Genomic DNA, 19534 nt, shown 5'->3' with positions numbered 1-19534 from the left:
ATGAATATCATTCAAAGCAATCACTTCCAAAGGATATTCCTGTAAACTGCTGTTGGACATGAACTAGAAAGGACCTCTGATGAACAACTTGGAAGGATCTGTTAATAGTAAATTTTTAAACATCACTGATCAATTTCAATCGAAGGCTCTACAAAAGAAAATGTACAAAAATAGATACTGCAAAATAATAGACGAAAAATCAATCAACAGGGGAAAGTTAAACCATAATGTACTCAGATCATCAAACATTACACATTAATTAGTTTTGTTTTTTTTAAAGGAGGGGAGTTACAGATTTCCATGGTGTGCAGGAAAGAGTTATTATTAGCACAGCAGGTTGAGACTACTATCCTGAGAAAGGACTGCAAGACTGGCTCCTGACTGGGGTCAAGGTACTTGGATTTCAGGGAGGTTCCCACCAATCCCAAATCAACATATGAGCAACAGTTTTGCTAAAAGCCTACTTTGTTTTTGGTGGTTGGGAATTTTGGTACATATTAGGCAGAAGGTACCTACAACTGTTGTTCAATATTGTTGCTCAATCGTCAGTCGTGTCTGACTCTTTGCAACCCCATGAACTTTTTTTTAGGGGCTGACTGCAGATGGTACCTACACAATCAGCCCCCCCCCAAAAAAAACAAAAAACCCTACGCACTGAATTTCTAATGAGCTTTCCTGGTAGACACTTAACAAATGTCATAATTTGATGCTAGAGAAATTAAGCACACTCTATGTGGTGACATCACAGGGACAAAAATCTTGGAAGCTTGCTCCTAGTTTCCTCTGGATTTTGACCATTGTGCCTTTTCCCCTTACAGATTTTGTTTTGTATACTTTCATTCTTATGATTCACAGCCATGAGAATGACTATATGCTGAGTCCTGCGAGCCTTCCTAGTGAATTGTTAAAACTGAAGATGGCACTGGGGATCCCCCAACAAACATGGCTTTACAGAAAGATCTCTAAGACACACCACTGAGTTGGAAAAAAAAAGGTCAAGGTCCAGTTTAGTGTATATCATTTGTTATAAAATCAAAAAGAAAATCCCATTTTAAAAAGTGCATATCCACAGCATAGCAAAGAAGCAGACCCTCAAGGTACCTAGATGATCTGACTCTCTGCATCCAAAATTATTTAATAACAACCCACACAATGTTTAATCAATAAATCAGTAAGGATGTGCTTGGGGATTTCTGTAAGTCAAGCAGTCTGCTGTGTACTAGGAGAACTCAAGTAAAATTCATCATTTTTAAACTATAATTTTGTAGGAACAACAACTGAACACGCCTGAAATATGGAAACAAGAAATCATCTGGTAGAGGCTATAAGCAAGTTTAGAAAAACAAGGCATGCGTATGAATTGTTACAGCTAAGGAAAGCTTCAGGGAGAATTAAGAAGGTGATCTGGGTCTTAAAGAAAAGTCAGGATTTCTGCAGAGCTAGAGGGGGGCTGTTTCAGGCAAGGGAGCACAAAAGGGGATGGACACAGCAAAGCACGGAGATCTATTAGCATGGCAATATCCAGAGCCAGGACTGACCGGGTGGAAAAAGGGAGGAAGAGCACTGGGTAGAAGCAGGAACAAACCTGCAACCGAATGACAAGACTGTTGCAGTAATCCAAGTAGAAGTGCAATGTCCTGAACCACGAGGGCGGCAAGTGGAAATGAAATGCGAAGAAATCCAAGGCAATCGCAAGAAATTGAAACAGCTGACAATATCAATACGACTGACAAAAGAGAGATAGGCTAATGGCAACTCCAGACTGTAGAAAGCAAAAATTTCTCAACAGAAGCTCTGCTATTAGAAATGATAACACAGAAGTGATAAAAAGTGAAAATCACTCAGTCAGGTCCGACTCTGCGACCCCACGGATATACAGTCCATGGAATTCTCCAGGTCAGAATACTGAAGTGGGTAGCCTTTCCCCTTTTCAGGGGATCTCCCCAACCCAGGGCTCAAACCCAGGGCTCCCACAGTGCATTACCAGCTGAGTCATAAGGGAAATAGAGAAAATAGAGGGCAACTTTCCATAGCACCCAACTAGCCTATCAGTCACAAATCACTGTAAGGCAGGTCATCTTCACACAGAAGCCAATTGTATGTTCACCAATTAGTTATGAAAATAATTTCACATCTTCTGCCAAAAAATGTTGTTCACCTTTTTCCCTTACTCTGTTTTCTCCCAGCCTTTCCCTATCTGCTCATCAGCCTTTCCTTTTTCCCTCCTTCTGTCCTCCTACATCTAAATTAATCACCAAAGCCAGACTAGTACCACACAACAGGAAGTTGCTGGTAACCTACAAAGGTGTAATTTCACCAGACAGTAGAGACAGAAACTCAATGTTGCAAAGAGATTAAGAGTGATCAGATTTTTAAAAATTCAGCCTTGATATGAAAAATACAAGACAAAAGTGAAATTATTTTGTTTTTAAAAATAAGGAAAGTGTTAGTCGCCCAGTCGTGTTCGACTCTTGTGATCCCACTGACTGCAGCCCACCGGGCTCCTCTGTCCATGAAATTCTCCAGGCAGTAATACTGGAGTGGACAGCCACTCCCTTCTCTAGAGGATCTTCCTGACCCAGGGAACCCAGGTCTCCTACGTTACAGGCAGATTTTTCACCATCTGAGCCACCAGGGAAGCCCAGCATAAGGAAGGCTAGTGCTTATTTGGAAACAGAAAAGGGGTCAGGGAGCAAAAGTATCAGAGAAGGTAACAATCAACGAGGCAACGCGAGAGCAGCCTGCTTACAGTCACAGGTAGCTCACACCTGCCAATGCTCAAGTCATTAAATAATATTGGTACATCCACAAAATGGAACACTATGCTGCTATAAAGCAGATAAGAAGGTCTCCATGCTGTGACATGAAAGGCTCTGAAAGGTATATAGTTAACTGGAAAAAAAGGGCTCAGTATATTACCTTCCATGTTGAAAGTGGGGAAGAGATACATTTCCCCATGTGCTTGTATTTGCATAAAGGAATTCTAGAAGCACACACACAGAGAAACTAATAAAAATACATATTTGTGACAGAAATATGTGGAGAAAAAGAGGACAAAAGTCAGGGTGGCAGCGATACTGTACATTTCTATATTGCATTTGATTTTGAACTATAAAACACAGTTCAAAGTCAGCATATCTTCCTTTTAAGAATGAAGAGTAAAATAGGATATGATGAGGTAGCCATGAATATCCAGATGATACGTAGTTTGGAACTCCTAAAAAAGTAGGAAGCTGAGCTTGAAAGGGGGTTTCTATTGGCCTCATAGTCTGAGCAATAAAATGCTAGGAAAGGATTACAAGGATTACAGCACAAGACAATGGGAAAGCCCAATCCAAAATCTGGTTTGCTGAACAACTCTTCTAAATCCACTCCTCTTTTGAGACTTAATTACTAGTTCCTTCATAATTCCTTCCAACTCATACAAAACTCACTCTTGACCTCTAATTAAACAATGCTCTTTTCCTAATTATTTCAGATGTTAATCTCACTCTTCCAAATAGAACTAATTACTGCTCTGGGAACAAAAACCAGTTCTGCTCGCACTGTACTCCCCCAGCACCAGGTACTCCAATTAAATACCAATTCCTGCTTTTACCAACACTATAAACCCCCCACCACCACACATGCACTCTTCCCACTCTTTCTTCTACCCACATTCTACTTCTTTAAGGACCAGTTTAAATCCAATCTGTTCAAGCAAGCGTTTCCTGGGCAGCTCAGCATGTGGTTAAGAGCTCTGGCTCTGAACCTAAAAGAGAAGCGGGTTTAAATGTCAACTCCACTACTGACCTGTATAAGCAACTTATTTAATTTCTCTAAAGCCTCCATCTTTATAAGAGGTCTTAAATGCTACCTCCCTCCCTCAGAGGTGTCTTGTGAAGATTAAGTAATGCCGAGGAAGTGCTTAAGAGATGCACGTCAGTGTACAGTAAACATTGGCCCCAAGAGACTAGGTACAAAACACTGCACTAACTTAATGTTAGTATACAAGGAAGCTGGTGACCAAAGAAAAGAGAGTAGAAAACAGAAATGGCACACCTCCCAGAATGGTTAGCTTCAAGAAGATAAGCAGTAACACGTGTTGGCAAGACATGGAGAAACGGGGAACCCCTGAACACTGTTGGTGGGAATGTAAATTGGTGCAGCTACTATGGAAAACAGTATGGAGGTTCCTCAAAATATTAAAAAGACAACTACTAATGATCCAGCAATCTCACTTCTGGCTACATATTCAAGAGAAATGAAAACACGGTATCAAAAAAATACCTGCATTCCTATGATTACTGCTGCGTTATTCACAATAACCAAGACAGAGAAACCACCTAAGTCCATCAATGAATGAAGATGCTGTATATATATACAAAGAACATCATTCAGCCTTGAGGAAGAATTCTGCCACTTGCAGCAACATGGATATGAAGCCTAAAGGCATCATGCTAAGTAAAATTAGTTAGAGAAAGATAAATACTCTATGACTATCACTTACATGTGGACGCTAAAAAACCAAACTTGTGGTTACTAGCGACCAGGGGATAGGAAAATTGAGATCTTGTTAAACAGGACTTCCAACTAAAGGGAATAATAAATTTGCAACCAAGGGGAATAAGTTCTGGAAATCTAATGCAGAGAATAGTGATTACTGCCAATGATACTGTGTTTTATGTTTCAAAGTTGCCAAGAGACTGTGTTTTAGATGTTCTCATCACAAAAAACAAACAATAATTACGTGACCTGAGAGAGGTATCAGCTAATACTTCTGTGGTCATCCTGCTGGAACACAGCAGACCCCTGAACAAGGCAGGGATTACAGGCACAGACCCTATGCAGTTGAAAAGCTGCATGTAACTTTACAGTTGGCCCTTCAAACCCACAGTTCCACATCAACAGATTCAACCAACCGCAGATCATACACTAGTATGTATTTAGTGAAGAAAAAAATTCACAGGTAAGCGGGACCATACAGTTCAAACTCACATTCTCGAAGGTCAACATGTATATAAATATTTCAAACCAGCAAGCTGTACATATTAAACTTGCACAGTCAGATGTCAATTATACCTCAATAACACATACACACACAGAGGTATGTACTGAGAAAAGAAAATGGAATTGACTTTGTTAATCATACCTCAATAAAACTAGAAAAGTATAACTTCCCTGGTGGTCCCAAAGTTAAGAATCCGCCTGCTAATGCAGGGGACACAGGTTAAAGCCCTGGTGTGTGACGATCCCACATGCCTTGAAGCAAATAAGCCCATGGGCTACAACTACTGAGCCTGTGCTCCAGAGCCCATGCTCTGCAGAGAAGCTGACACAGCGCAATTAGACAGCAGCCTCCTCACTGCAACTAGAGAAAGCCTGAGCATAGCAACCAAGGCCTGCACAATCAAAAGTAATTAAATGTTTTTAAAAACTGGAAAAAAATTAAAAAAGGAAAATGGAACTGGATATAGAGAAACAATTATTAATGCACCATTCAGAATGAGGCAGATGCCAAAGCAAACAGTTCAAGACTCCAGATTTCAGACCAGACCACACCAGGTACCAAAAGACATAAGATGTCACAAGAAAACTACAGATCGATAACCCTTGTGACCACAAACCCAAAAATCCTCAACAGAAGACTAATAAATCGAATCTAGCAACATATAATGGGAACTATATGCTACGCCCAAGTAAGATTTATCCCGGGGATGCAAAGCTGGTTGAACGTATGAAAATCAATGTAATATAACACTGACAGAACAAAGGATAAGACAACATGGTCTCAACAGATACAGTAAAAGCATCGACAAAATCCAACACCCTTTCCAGACAAGACAAAACTGTTCACACCAGGAACAGGACGGAACTTCATTAACCTGACAAAGCCCACAGTTCACACGGTTCTTAATGGTTAAGACTGAATGCTTTTTCTCTAAGATGAGCTAAGACAACGATGTTGACTTTTACCATTCCTAGTCAACATTTTCCTGTAGGTTCTAGTCAGGAAAATGAGGCAAGAAAAATAAGTGGGGGAGGAGGCTCAAGAGGAAGGGTATATATATATATATATGTATATATATAAAATTATGACTAATTTGAGTTGCTGTATGGCAGAGACCACCACAACATTGTAAAACAATTATCCTCCAATAAAAAAAAGAAAAGAAAAAGAAATAAAAGGCATAAAGATTAGAAAGGAAATTATATAAATGAGCTCAACAGAGCTGCAGGATATAGAATCAACATACAAAAATCAACTGCATGACATGCTACAGCACCTCTGAACCTTGAGAATATTGTGCTAAGTGAAGTCAGTCAGTCACAAAAGGACAAACCCTATGACTCCACGCACATGAGTTACCTAGAACAGTCAAATTCACAGAGACAAAAAGTAGAATGGTGGATCCCAAGGGTGGAGGGGAGGACAGAACAGGGTGTTATTGCTTAATAGGTACAGAGTCTGTTCTGCAAAGATGAAGTTATGGAGGTGAATGGTAGTGCAGCAACATTATGAATGTGCTTAATTTCACTGAAACGTACACTCAAAAATGTTTAAGAAATAATAGCAAATGAAACAACTTACAAAGGATTAATCTCCAAAATATGCAAGCAGCTCATTAGCTCAATACTAGAAAAACAACCCAATCAAAAAGGGAGAAAACCTCAACAGACATCTTTCCCAAGACATACAGATGGCTGACAAACACGAAAAAAATGCTCGATATTGCTCATTACTAGAGAAATGCTAATCAAAACCACAATGAGGTATCACCTCACACCTGCCAGAATGGCCAACATCAAAAAGTCTACAAACAATAAATGCTGCAGAGGGTGTAGAGAAAATGGAACCCTTTCACACAGTTGGTAGAAGGTAAATTGACACAGCAACTATGAAGAACAGTATGGAAATTCTTTAAAAAAAAAACTAGGATTAAAACTACCCTATGACTCACCAATCCCACTACTGGACATTTACCCTGTGTGTGTGTTTGTTGCTCAGTCGTGTCCGACTCTTTGCGACACCATGAACTGCAGCCTGCCGGGCTCCTCTGTCCATGGAAATTGCCAGGCAAGAATACTGCAGTGAGTCACCATTTCCTTTTCCACCATAAACCCTGAGAAAACTACAACTGAAGAAGACACATGTACTTCAATGTTCACTGCAGCACTATTTACAACAGCTAGGACATGGGAGCAACCTAGATGTCCATCGACAGGTGAATGGATAAAGCAGCTATGGTACATATATGCAACGGAACACTACTTAGCCATAAAAAGGAAGGCATCTGAGTCAGTTCTAATGAGGTGGACGAACCTAAAGCCTATTTAAAAAGAGTGAAGTCAGAAAGAGAAAGACATATCATATATTAATGCATAGATATGGAAATCTAGAAAGATGATACTGATGAAGCTATCTGCAGGGTGCCAATGGAGATACAGACATAGAGAACAGGCTTGTGGATACAGTGGGGGGAAGGAGAGGGTGGGATAATCTGAGAGTGGCATGGAAACATATCTATTCCTATATGTGAACCAGATAGCCAGCAGGAATTTGCTATGCCATAGGGAGCTTGAAGCAATGCTCTGTGACAACCTAAAGGGGTGGGATGGGGTGGGCGGTTCAAGAGGGAGGGGGCATATGTACACCTATGGCTGTGGCTCATGGTGATGTATGGCAGAAAGTAACACAATATTATAAAGCAATTATCCTCCAATTAGAGATAAGTAAATTTTTTTAAAAAAGTTTAAGACAGCAAATTGGCCATACCAAAATTTTAAATTTCTGTGCTTCAGAGGACATCAAGAATGTGAAAAGGCAACCCACAGAATGGGAGAAAATATTTGTAAATCATACACCCAACAAAGGACTTGCATCTAGAACATATAAAGAACTCTTGACAACTCAACAATAAAATATAAGCAAATTTAATGGGCACAGGATTTGAATAGACATTTCTCCAAATCAAATACACAAATGGTCAATAAGTATATGAAAAGATGTGCAGCGTTATCAGTCATTACAGAAATGCAAATCAAAATCACAATGAGATACCACTCACAGTGGTGAGGACATGCAGAAAATGAAATACCCTGCTGGTAGAAATGGAAAATGGGTGCAGCTGCTTTGGAAAAGCTTGGTGGTTCCTCAGAAAGTTAAAACAGAGAATTACCATATGCCTCAAAATTCCACCCCAAGGTGCATACCCAAGAGAACTGAAAACATACGTCCACACAAACACTTGTAAATGAATGGTCACAGCATCATTATTCATAATAGCCAAAAAGTGAAATGGATTATTTTTTGCCCATAAAAAAGAATGGAGTACTGATACATGCCACAACATGTATGAACTGTAAAAACATGCTTAGTGAAACAAGCAAGACAAAGGGTCACATATTATGATTCCATTTATACAAAATCTCCAGAATAGGCAAAACCATACAGACAAGTATAGACTAGTGGTTTGCCAGAGGCTGGAGGCGGGGTGAAGGGGGAGCGATCAATAGTAAGTATGGGTCATTTTTTGAGGGGACGGGGGGAGGGGGGTATAAAAATGTTCTGGAATTAGGGAGCTGTGATGATCGCACAATTCTGCAAATAAACTAAACCAATGAATCATACACTTTAAAAGGGTGAACTTTATGCTATGTGAAAGTGCTAGAAAAAAATTTTTTTGAGGGAGAAATTGAAGAAGACATTCAGAGAAGGAGGAACTGAGGACAGGAGCAGGAGGTAGAAGGGATAAAGCTAAACAGATAAGCTTAGCACAGACAAGAGTTTGGGCTTCAATTCCAGAGTCACTAGGGAGGCGGTGGAGGTTTCTAAGAAACAGTAAGTGACAGGCTGAGAACTGCAGCTTGAGCATGATTAACTTGCAGCAACGTAAAGAAGGCACATTTTACATCCCCTTCTAGCTTTTCACAGTGCAATTCTCACTTATGTGCCGCACATCATTTAGGGACTCACAAGTACAATCTTAAGTGAAACATATTTCTCTGACATCCTTGTACTGTCAATTAACAGCAACAAACAGAGATTTGCTCAGTTGTGTCCGACTCTTTGTGACCCCATAGATTGTAGCCCAACAGGGTCCTCTGTTCACGGGATTCTCCAGACAAGAATACTGGAGTGGGTTGCCATTCCCTTCTCCAGGGGATCGTCCCGACCCAGGGATCAAACCTGGGTCTCCCTCACTGCAGGCAGATTCTTTACTGTCTGAGCCACCAGGGAAGCCCCTAACACGGTGAAGCAATGCTTAAAATACATTTAAAACTAGTGCATACTTCACACCCCACAGCACTATGTCCTAGTGTTTTCTGGGGATACTCCAAAAGAGTAAGAGAAAAGAGACCAAAGTCAACAAAACACAGATGTCAAAATTGTAAAAAATATTCAGTATCACTGCAGCAAGCCGTTCAATCAATGCTGGCTGACTCAAAATTACTAGTAAGAACGGCAAAACAAGTGACTTGGTTTCATCGTGTTTGTTATTATACAAAACCTAATCAATTGATGTTTGCAGAAAATATCTTGTAAGGTTCAAAGTATAAAATTCCTTAACCAAGCTTCAATCTGTTTTGAACATTCCGTTTGAAACGGGAAGTCAGCTGAGTCACGGTCACACAACACACTAAAATTCAAAATGCTTTTTCCCCGTTAAAAGAGTAGAAACGCTAGATTTCTGCTTCATAACCAGCTCACACAGAGTATGCAATTCCTTTTAAAAATAAGACCACCTTGATAGGACATTTAAACTGTATAGTTGGGCCTCCAAAGCCCAAGTTCCAAATTCAGATTCAATCAACCAAGGATCAAAAAAAATTCCAGAAAGTTCTAAAAAGCAAAACCTGAATTGCTATATACGGGCAAATGTTCACATAGCATTTACACTGTATTTACATAGTATTTACATTAAACAAAGTATTATAAGTAATCTAAAAGATGATTTAAATATAAGGGAGAAAGTGTGTAAGTTATATGCAAACACCATGCTATTTTATATGAGGAATCTGAGCATCTTTGGATTTTGGAATGGGCTGGGCTGGGGGATTTGGAACCAACTCCCTGAGGGTCAACTCTTATTTTCACATTGTTGCTGTTTGAGGTTTTGTTTTTTGGTTTTTTTAAAAGAGAAACTATGCCTTAGTCAAATGTTACTTTCTCTTTTTTAAATCTTAAAAATATCTTTATTCACATTATTCAGCTCCTCTATCATCCTCCCTATGATACAATATTTCTTAATATTTGGGGAGCCACAAGCCTTTGAAGTACTCTAAGGATTTTTTTTAAAGCATACATTCAGTTTTTTGAACTATTTCATACCATCTGTGGTCCCTGAGGAATTCAAGATGAGAGAGTGTTCCAGTGGCACAATACCACTGTAATTTCAACGGGGGCGTTCTTTTGAAGAAAGCCTATCACAAGCCCAGCCCGATGTTTCATTTTCTTACTAGGGTTATCAGTCTATTACAGGTGAAAAGCCAAAAACACACAACTTTTATGTCTAACAGTAAAAGAGTTATCTTCAGCATAACCTTTCAAAAAGCTGCAATCATTACACTTGGCCAATTTAAAAAAGGTGTGATGACTCACCTACAGCCAGACATCCTGGAATGTGAAGTCAAGTGGGCCTTAGAAAGCATCACTGCGAACAAAGCTAGTGGAGGTGATGAAATTCCAGTTGAGCTATTTCAAATCCTGAAAGATGATGCTGTGAAAGTGCTGCACTCAATATGCCAGCAAATTTGGAAAACTCAGCAGTGGCCACAGGACTGGAAAAGGTCAGTTTTCATTCCAATCCCAAAGAAAGGCAGTGCCAAAGAATGCTCAAACTACTGCACAATTGCACTCATCTCACATGCTAGTAAAGTAATGCTCAAAATTCTCCAAGCCAGGCTTCAACAGTATGTGAACTGTGAACTTCCAGATGTTCAAGCTGGTTTTAGAAAAGGCAGAGGAACCAGAGATCAAATTGCCAACATCTGTTGGATCAGCAAAAGAGCAAGGGAGTTCCAAAAAAACATCTACTTCTGCTTTATTGACTGTGCCAAAGCCTTTGACTATGTGGATCACAATAAACTGTGGAAAATTCTGAAAGAGATGGGAATACCAGACCACTTGACCTGCCTCTTGAGAAACCTATATGCAGGTCAGGAAGCAACAGTTAAAACTGGACATGGAACAACAGACTGGTTCCAAATAGGAAAAGGAGTATATCAAGGCTGTATATTGTCACCCTGCTTATTTAACTAAAATGCAGAGTACATCATGAGAAACGCTGGGCTGGAAGAAGCACAAGCTGGAATCAAGATTGCTGGGAGAAATATCAATAGCCTCAGATATGCAGATGACACCACCCTTATGGCAGAAAGTGAGGAGGAACTAAAAAGCCTCTTGATGAAAGTGAAAGAGGAGAGCGAAAAAGTTGGCTTAAAGCTCAACATTCAGAAAACGAAGATCATGGCATCTAGTCCCATCACTTCATGGCAAATAGATGGGGAAACAATGGAAACAGTGTCAGACTTTATTTTGGGGGGCTCCAAAATCACTGCAGAGGTGACTGCAGCCATGAAATTAAAAGACGCTTACTCCTTGGAAAAAAAGTTATAACCAACTTAAACAGCATATTCAAAAGCAGAAACGTTACTTTGCCAACAAAGGTCCGTCTAGTCAAGGCTATGGTTTTTCCAGTAGTCATGTATGGATGTCAGAGTTGGACTGTGAAGAAGGCTGAGCACCGAAGAATTGATGCTTTTGAACTGTGGTGTTGGAGAAGACTCTTGAGAGTCCCTTGGACTGCCAGGAGATCCAACCAGTCCATTCTGAAGGAGATCAACCCTGGGATTTCTTTCGAAGGAATGATGCTCAAGCTTAAACTCCAGTACTTTGGCCACCTCATGCGAAGAGTTGACTCATTGGAAAAGACTTTGATGCTGGGAGGAATTGGGGGCAGGAGAAGGGGACGACAGAGGATGAGATGGCTGGATGGCATCACTGACTCAATGGACGCAAATCTGAGTGAACTCAGGGAGTGAAGACGGGGAGGCCTGGCGTGCTGAGATTCATGGGGTCGCAAAGAGTCGGACACAACTGAGCGACTGAACTAAATTGAACTTAACTGAATTATTGTAACCTCAACTATTTAAAATTATACCTCAGCTTCAACTAATTGTTTGGCACATCCTAAAATGCAAAAAACAAAATGCTGAGTTAGTGTAAAGGTAAAAGTACTGGGTAAAAAAATTTCCTTCTGAGTGGTGGGGGAGGGCATCTGATGTGATGTACTGGCAACAAACACGTCATCTATGTGACACCGCTGCCAGAAAGGGTTAACCTGAACCTAATCACACAGAAACCACAGGACAAATCCAAACTCAAGTCCGAAAAACAACTAGTCTGGACTATCCCAAGATGTCAATGTCATGAACAGGAAGAAAGGGATAAGGAACTGCTCCTGATGGAAGGAAATGAAGACAACCAAATGCAACCCTGGATTAAGGAACTGAGAAAAAAGACGAAAAGACATTATTAGCACAACTGGGAAAATCTGAATATGAACCAAATAGTGCTGTAACAAAGCCAAACTTCTTCAACTATGATCTGTTTGATTGCTGTTACACAGAATGCCCGTTCTTTCTTTAGGGGTGACAGGGCATGAAAAAACCAATGTGGCAAAATATTAGTAACTGGTAAACCTAGGTGGAGATACAAGCGTTCACTGCACTCTTCTTGCTACTTTAATTAAGGTTAGGATGATTTTTAAATTTTTTAAATGGGAGGACATTTTCTTGATTTTGAGTGAGAGACATCATAAGTTAACCTAAGCAGAACATATACAGCCGTATTTAAGTCTTCCCAATTGTGGGCAATACTTTTGAGATTGTCATGAAACGGAGCTGTAAAGGACAGTAATTTATACTCACAGATTGATTTCAGACACCAAAAGTCACAAGAGGTTACAGAATGGTACTCAGATTTTTTAATGTTTATATTTAAAATTTCCATAGAGGGTTTTTACACACTTTAAAATTAAGCTTACCTTTTATGATTCATTTATTCTACCAACTGATGTACCACATAGCTTCCGAATAACGCTAGAAAGAAACCTATCAGTATGAAATTGTTGGCCTACAAAGCACATCACAGGAAAGCAACACAAAAATTGAACAAAATCAGAAGCTTCTTCCCCCCAAATAAAGTTGGGTGAATTCCAAGAGCACCCTATCTAGGAAGTTCACACCTGCTTTCTCTAGTCTTTTCTTAGTTAGCACATCCCAGGAAAAGGTGTCTCAGATAAAAACACTCCAGGTTAGATGCTACATTATATAGTATGCAGTATCTTTAACAACTTCTCTCATGTGATAGCATTTAGTGGTTGGTTTTAGGGGGGAAAAAAAATCCGCATAACGTAAAGCATGTAACTTCTACTTCAGACAACACACACTACATTAAATTAGTAAGATGGTCACAAAACAGTCTATTGAGGTAATTATTCTATTTTCAGAAAGAAAGAAACCAAAGTTACCTTTTTTCCTATTGTACAGTATAAAATACTGCCTAGCCTGAAGTACCCTAAGAGTCAGAAGGTCTGTTTGAATCCCGGATTTGTCACTTTAGAGACCATAACCTTGACCACTGTTTTCTCACTTGTAAAATGAAGGATCCAAATATTGGCTGGTGTTATGGTCTAGATCTAAATATGCAACGATTTTATCATTTTGGCTTCCTATATATATATATATATATAATTTACAAAATTTAATTTATACATGTACTTTATATAATTTACTGTATATATACACACATATATACTTACTTTTTTAAGTTAGATACATTGAATTAGGTTTTTTTTTTTAAACCATAAACTGTAATTTATCATCTTTTTTCCCCAAACCTCAATGTCTGTTCTCACTCACATTAATTTTGTTCAGAGGCTGGGTCAATCTCCCCTTTGCCCAAGACAGAGATCCCTGTATATTTAGTGGATTTTAATTTAAAAAAACATGTGGCCGAATCAGGTCTTCGTTGTGGTGCACAGGTTCTAGAGCTCGAAGGCTCAACAGCGGCTGCCCATGGGTTTAGCTGCCCCAAAGCACGCAGGCTCTTAGCTCCCCAACCAGGGATCGATCCCACGTCTCCTGGACCTGATGGCAGATTCCTAACCACTGGATGGCCAGGCAAGCCCCAAGACTCCTGCAGCTCCAAGACTTCTCTCACAACTAACCCCAGTAAGTAGGTGCCAAACACCAGACTCAACATCTTGAGTAATCACACTCCTGCTTTTCTACTACCACTTTAATTTGGGTCATCCTCACCTCTTGCCTAGAAAACTAGTTATCATTTTTCTATCCTATCACCACCCTATCTTAAAGCTTCATAGTAGCTTCCCACAGTGTAAGATTTATGCAAAATATCCTCCACTGGATATTCAACAAACTCTACCCCTGCCCCCACCCTTACACGCCAATGCAACTGAACTACTTACTGCTATTTCACAATCCCCTATACTTTCTGGATGTCGCACCTTTATTTCTGCTGTTGTTCCTACACTGCCTTTTCCTCTGCCTTTTAAAATGGATTCCATTCTTTTAAAATTTAGTTTCAGTGGTGATCTCCCGTATCTAGACATTACAGTTCTGTTTTTGAATGCCAGGATACTGACAAAAAGTGACAACTTTAACGGCCGACAGTAAATTAAGAAGGAGAGTTGACCTCATGCAGGCAACCAAACTTATCAACTGTGCCAATTTTATTTAACCAGCTCTGGCTACCTGGCACACTGTCTTCAGGGTTTGCAGCTTAGCAGAGGAAAAGGAGAATGGCAATAAAACTTCCGTCATTCATTCAGAGACTGGAGGAGTTTCTAAACAGGGGGTCTACACAGTGGGAATCCGAAGTCCCATGGTATTACGAAAGATATTTAATGCTTACAGATTTACTGTTAAAAATCCAAATGTTTGGTTGTATTCAGGAAACGTGAAGATCTAGAACAGTGGGGGTGATTCCACCCCCGAGGGGACCTCTGGTGGTATCTTAAGACGTTTTCTGACCGTCACACCTGAGTGAGTACTTCTAGCCGATGCTGCCACACAGCCCACAGTACACAGGGCAGACTTCACAGCAACAAATTATCTGGTCAAAATGTCAACAGTAGGTCTACTGGTTAAGACTCCGAGCTTCCGGGGCAGGGGGCACGGGTCTGATCCCTGGTCAGGGGACTAAGATCCCACGTGCCTCATGGCACAGCCAAAAAAGAGGTCAACAGTGCCCAGGATGAGAAATTCTTATCTAGGAGTGCTGCCTGTATATGTGGGTTCTGCCTCTCCAAAGATACTTCCACGTTTTTTGGAAGTGAAGAACCATGCCTTTTCTGAGGCAAATACAGTCCAAAGCGTAACATCTCCTGCAGTTGCCAGTGGTGTGGCCTCCTGGAAGTTACTTAACCTCTTTGTGCATCAAAGTCTTCACCTGTAAAACAGAGACCGGAATCCTGAAAGCACCTACCTCAGAGAATTCCAGGATCAGATGAGTTGATGTAAGATCTTCAAAGTGTGCCAGGCAGACAGAAAACACCCACTAAACCCAGCTACTGCCATTTTGCTCTTCCCTAGTGCTTAGGCTTGCATTTGGAACATCTAAGATGGGCAAGAAATGTTTACTCACTGAATCTAGGATAATGCCTTCCTGGGGAGACACAAATTGGTAAAGACAAATATACTCTCCTTATTTGGAAAAAAGGAAGCACAGAGCTAAGGATGGAGTTGGAAGGAAGCATTTGCCCACCTAATCTTCTCTCAGAAAACTTTTAACCTTTAGGAAATGTTCCCCTCGCCCAGGGACCTTGATATACACTGGCCTGTAACACCCTTCATATTCGTTTTTCCTTTTCATTCTTTCTAACCAACTGAAAATCTGTGAATTTATGAATGGAATGGCATCGTCTTTTGACCCTGGCATCATTTACCCGGAGTTAGTTATTCATGTGCCCATTACAGCCTTCCTCCTATAATGCACATGGAGTCTGTGGCCAGGGACAACACTTGACTCCTTTTTATAAAACCCAAGGGGCCTCACAGACCTTGGCAACTGGCAGGCCCAAACCTCTCCCTTCACAGATTAGGAAGAGAGAGGCTAAGTGATTTGCCTAGAGTCAAGGTCATATTGTTAAGTGACAAAGCTGGGATTCAAACTCTGATACACAGCTGATACAGACTCCAAGTTCTATCCAACTGTTAATAGCATATAGAAATTATACCTGTTGTAGAGACAATTTTTAATTACGTCCCAGAAAACCTCCACAGAAATTGTACTGATAGTTACCTGACAAAGCAAAGATAGAAATAGACTGACACCCCAAGCTCCTTTCTGAAAGTGTATCTTAAAAACTCAACCTGTTTATTTAATCATTTCATATCTTAACGTTAATAGCTTCGAACAAGACTTAAATATCCAGTTATTTAGTCAGCAACGTCAGGCTTAATTTCCTTTAAATGACTGTGTAATTATTTTGAACAACAGAATATCTCTTATTTGCTAAACCAATGACGACCATCCTTCACTGACTGAACAGATTCTTTAATGACCAGTTTAACAAGTTAATATCTATATAACCCCAAAGACCAGCAATTTGAAATGATTCTATATGCTGAAAAAACATCCAGATGATTTGAATTGTGAATGTTAAGACCTCAATACAAACACAAAACTTACAATTACCAAGCACAAACTACATTAAGACCTGAGATAGACAATTTTTATTTTATTTCGTTCAAGTAAAAGCTGCTCACTGATTAATCTAGAAGTTTCTCTCAGTGTCCCAATATGATGCAAAAGAAAATGGCGAAAAAGAAAGGAAAAGACTGTAAGACCAGAAAATGAATGTGAAAAAGAGTTAAATGCCTTGATGCTTAAGCAATTACAGCTCAATCAATAAAGCTCAACATTTTCATAGGGGCATCGTTTAAAAAACAACAACAAAAAAAACCCATTGTGGTGATGATTTAAGTTACCAGTGCAAAAGCACTCAGGTCCAAGGGGAGTGAGAACCACTTACTGGGAACAGATTTTTAATTATTTTACCACCTGATAAAAGGAGCACACACCGAACGTAGATATAAATGTATTTTCAAAAGAAAACAAAACGCAGTCTATGCTCGGTAAAGTTCAAGGGCAAAACTGTTTTCACTGCAACAGAATCCGCCTGACTACAATGTGTTGGGGGTGGGGTGGGGGAGCGAAGACATAGTATCTTTTTATAAAGGCAACAATTTGAGTTACAAAGTAATAACGGGGAAGCCAAAACAGTTTGACAGCCCGCCATAAGGGCCGCCTCAATCATGAGTCACACAATGCCTGCAACCATTTACAATAGTAATTAATGCACAAGTCCCCTAATTAAATTCTAAAAGGGTGAGAATGCTTTAACTAAGTTTACAAGAATTGCTTTTCGCTGTTTTTTGCCACCCCCTCCCCCCGCCCAAGAAAGGAACACACGCGTAATTACGCATCTCCCCGCAATTCCTCCATCCAGTATTCCCTCCAGCCTCTTCTCCGGGTCTGTTCCCTGCGTGCGACAGAAAATGACACGGGAGAACTTCTAAACCCAGCAAGGGCGAGCCAGGGTGGAAATGCACGATTAATGAAAGGGGATGAGAGGCGGAAAGCGCGCCCATCTTACCTGCTAAGATTCCTTTCTACGTCTTTGGTAGCTTTAGCTTCCAATTCTCTGAAACGGAAAAGAAAAAGGGGGGGAGAGAGAGAGAGAGAGATGCGCGTGAAAACGGAGCTGCTGCTGCAGAGGCTCGCGCCGGAGCCGGATGGGGCGGGGGGAAGGGAGCCCGGGGGGGCTCACAAAGCTGCGGGGCTGCAGCCCCGACTGCGGTCAGGCGGCGCGGGCTAGCCGCAGCCCCCGGCCCGGCCCCAGCGGCGCAGCGCGGCCCCTCCGGGCCTCCCGTTCGGCCTCCGCAGCAGCGCAGCCGGCGCCCCCTTCGCCGAGGCCCGAGGTCTCGGGGACGCCCGGCGCCGCCGCCGCCGCCGCCGCCGCCCGTGATCGCGGGCCCTGCGGCAGCGCCCGAGGCTCCTCCCGCCCGGAGGGAGGCCCCCGCCCCGCTCACCTCATGTGTGTAAAGTGCACGAGCAAGTGGGGCGCGGCGAGTGAGGCTCGCGAGCCTCAAGCCCTCCGTAGCGCCGCGGGGAGAGGCCCGAGCCGCTGCACCAGCGCCATTTTCTACACAGACCCGCTACCGCCGCCGCCGCCGCCGCCGCCACCGCCGCCGCCGCCGCCGCCGCAGGCCCCAGACCGGAAGTGAATGTTCCACTCGGCAACCCCTTCCGGGAGTGTCGCAGCCACCGGCCTCAAGATGGAGGCCCTAGCAACTAGACCAGCAAACTGGGCAGACCCTTGGCAACCGCCCTGCCGCGGCGCGGCTCGGCCGCGGGCCGGACCTCCCTGGAGCTTGTCACAGCCTCGGAGCTGCCCCGCACAGCGGCTTGGGGGCCCACCGAATCCTGAGCATACCCTTTCTCGGTGCAGTCGGCTCTGATTCTGACATGAGTTCCCTCCCCTTCTCCTCCTTTGCTGCGACACAAGTTTCCTTCCCTGCTGCCCGGCTCCTCCCCCACAGAAACACACCAAAAAAAAAAAAAAAAGAATCGCCTAAACCGCAAATTCTATCCCTGCCGCAGCATGATGAGCCCGCGCGGCTTTTGAAATCCGCCACTTGCGATTACTTTTGACCTTGGGCCAATTGTTTAACCTCTCTGCTTCTCTGTTTCCTCCTCAGGTAAAGAATGCATACCTGAGGATGACTGTGACGTTTAAAAGCGACTTTTATCCTTCGAGTTAGGCTGACCATTTGACTCAGCAATTCCTCTTCCATGAATTTCTGTTCAAAAAATAATCCTGGGTAGCTACAAATATGTCACCATCGTGATATTAAGTCCTGCGTTGATGGTAGTGAAAAATTGTGACGGCGAAAATGTCCAACATTACGAGGTGGCTTTAAAGACTGAACTACTTCATGTGTTAGGATACTGTTAAAAATGATGGTAAGGAAGAGTAACAGCAGGAGGGGAAAATGGTTACAGTAGAATAAGTGAAAAAGCAAGTTCCTCAGTAGCTCACATGGTGAAAACATGTAGATAAAGATACATACATATAGATAAAATAAAAAATATATACCTACTTGTAGATACAAGATACAGGTAGATACAGGACTACCTGTATATACAGGTATGTAGGAATATAGATACCTGATACATACATTCATGTGCATGTGTGTGTATTCTTTCAATCCTCTCGCAATGTTTTTTTTCCCCCTCCCCTAATCTAAAGGTGACTCCAACTCTGTGCTTGAAATCCATTCCTTCTCAGAAACCTCACTATACCTGTCATCCCATTTTCCTCTTTCAACTGACTTTGATCCTTTCATTGTCTTTAAAACATGCCTAAATGTCTTCCATTAAAAAAAAACAAAAAGACAAAAAACAAAGCTCCCTTGACTTTCCAGTTCTTGTCCTCTCTCAGGGAGATGTGTAATGTGTGCT

General features: G+C 41.6%; 1 protein-coding gene across 4 annotated transcripts in view; it reads right to left on the bottom strand.

Annotated features, from left to right (window-relative positions):
• Nucleotides 1-18773, bottom strand: part of TNRC6A (trinucleotide repeat containing adaptor 6A) — a 97930-nt gene extending 79157 nt beyond the window's left edge. For 2 of the 4 annotated variants that reach the window (XM_069570369.1, XM_069570370.1), the window contains exons 1-2: nucleotides 18103-18773; nucleotides 17667-17714 (exon numbers count right to left, since the gene is read on the bottom strand). In XM_069570369.1, coding sequence (XP_069426470.1) covers nucleotides 17667-17714; nucleotides 18103-18107 — 53 coding nt within the window. In that variant the 5' untranslated portion in view covers nucleotides 18108-18773. The remainder of the gene's footprint in view (nucleotides 1-17666; nucleotides 17715-18102) is intronic. The other 2 variants (XM_069570372.1, XM_069570371.1) reach the window with 2 other exon arrangements.
• Nucleotides 18774-19534: the final 761 nt, after the last annotated feature.

The sequence above is a fragment of the Ovis canadensis genome, chromosome 24 (genome assembly GCF_042477335.2).
Source record: "Ovis canadensis isolate MfBH-ARS-UI-01 breed Bighorn chromosome 24, ARS-UI_OviCan_v2, whole genome shotgun sequence".
In the NCBI taxonomy this organism is placed as follows: Eukaryota; Metazoa; Chordata; class Mammalia; order Artiodactyla; family Bovidae; genus Ovis; species Ovis canadensis.
This window is presented reverse-complemented; position numbering and strand designations above follow the sequence as displayed.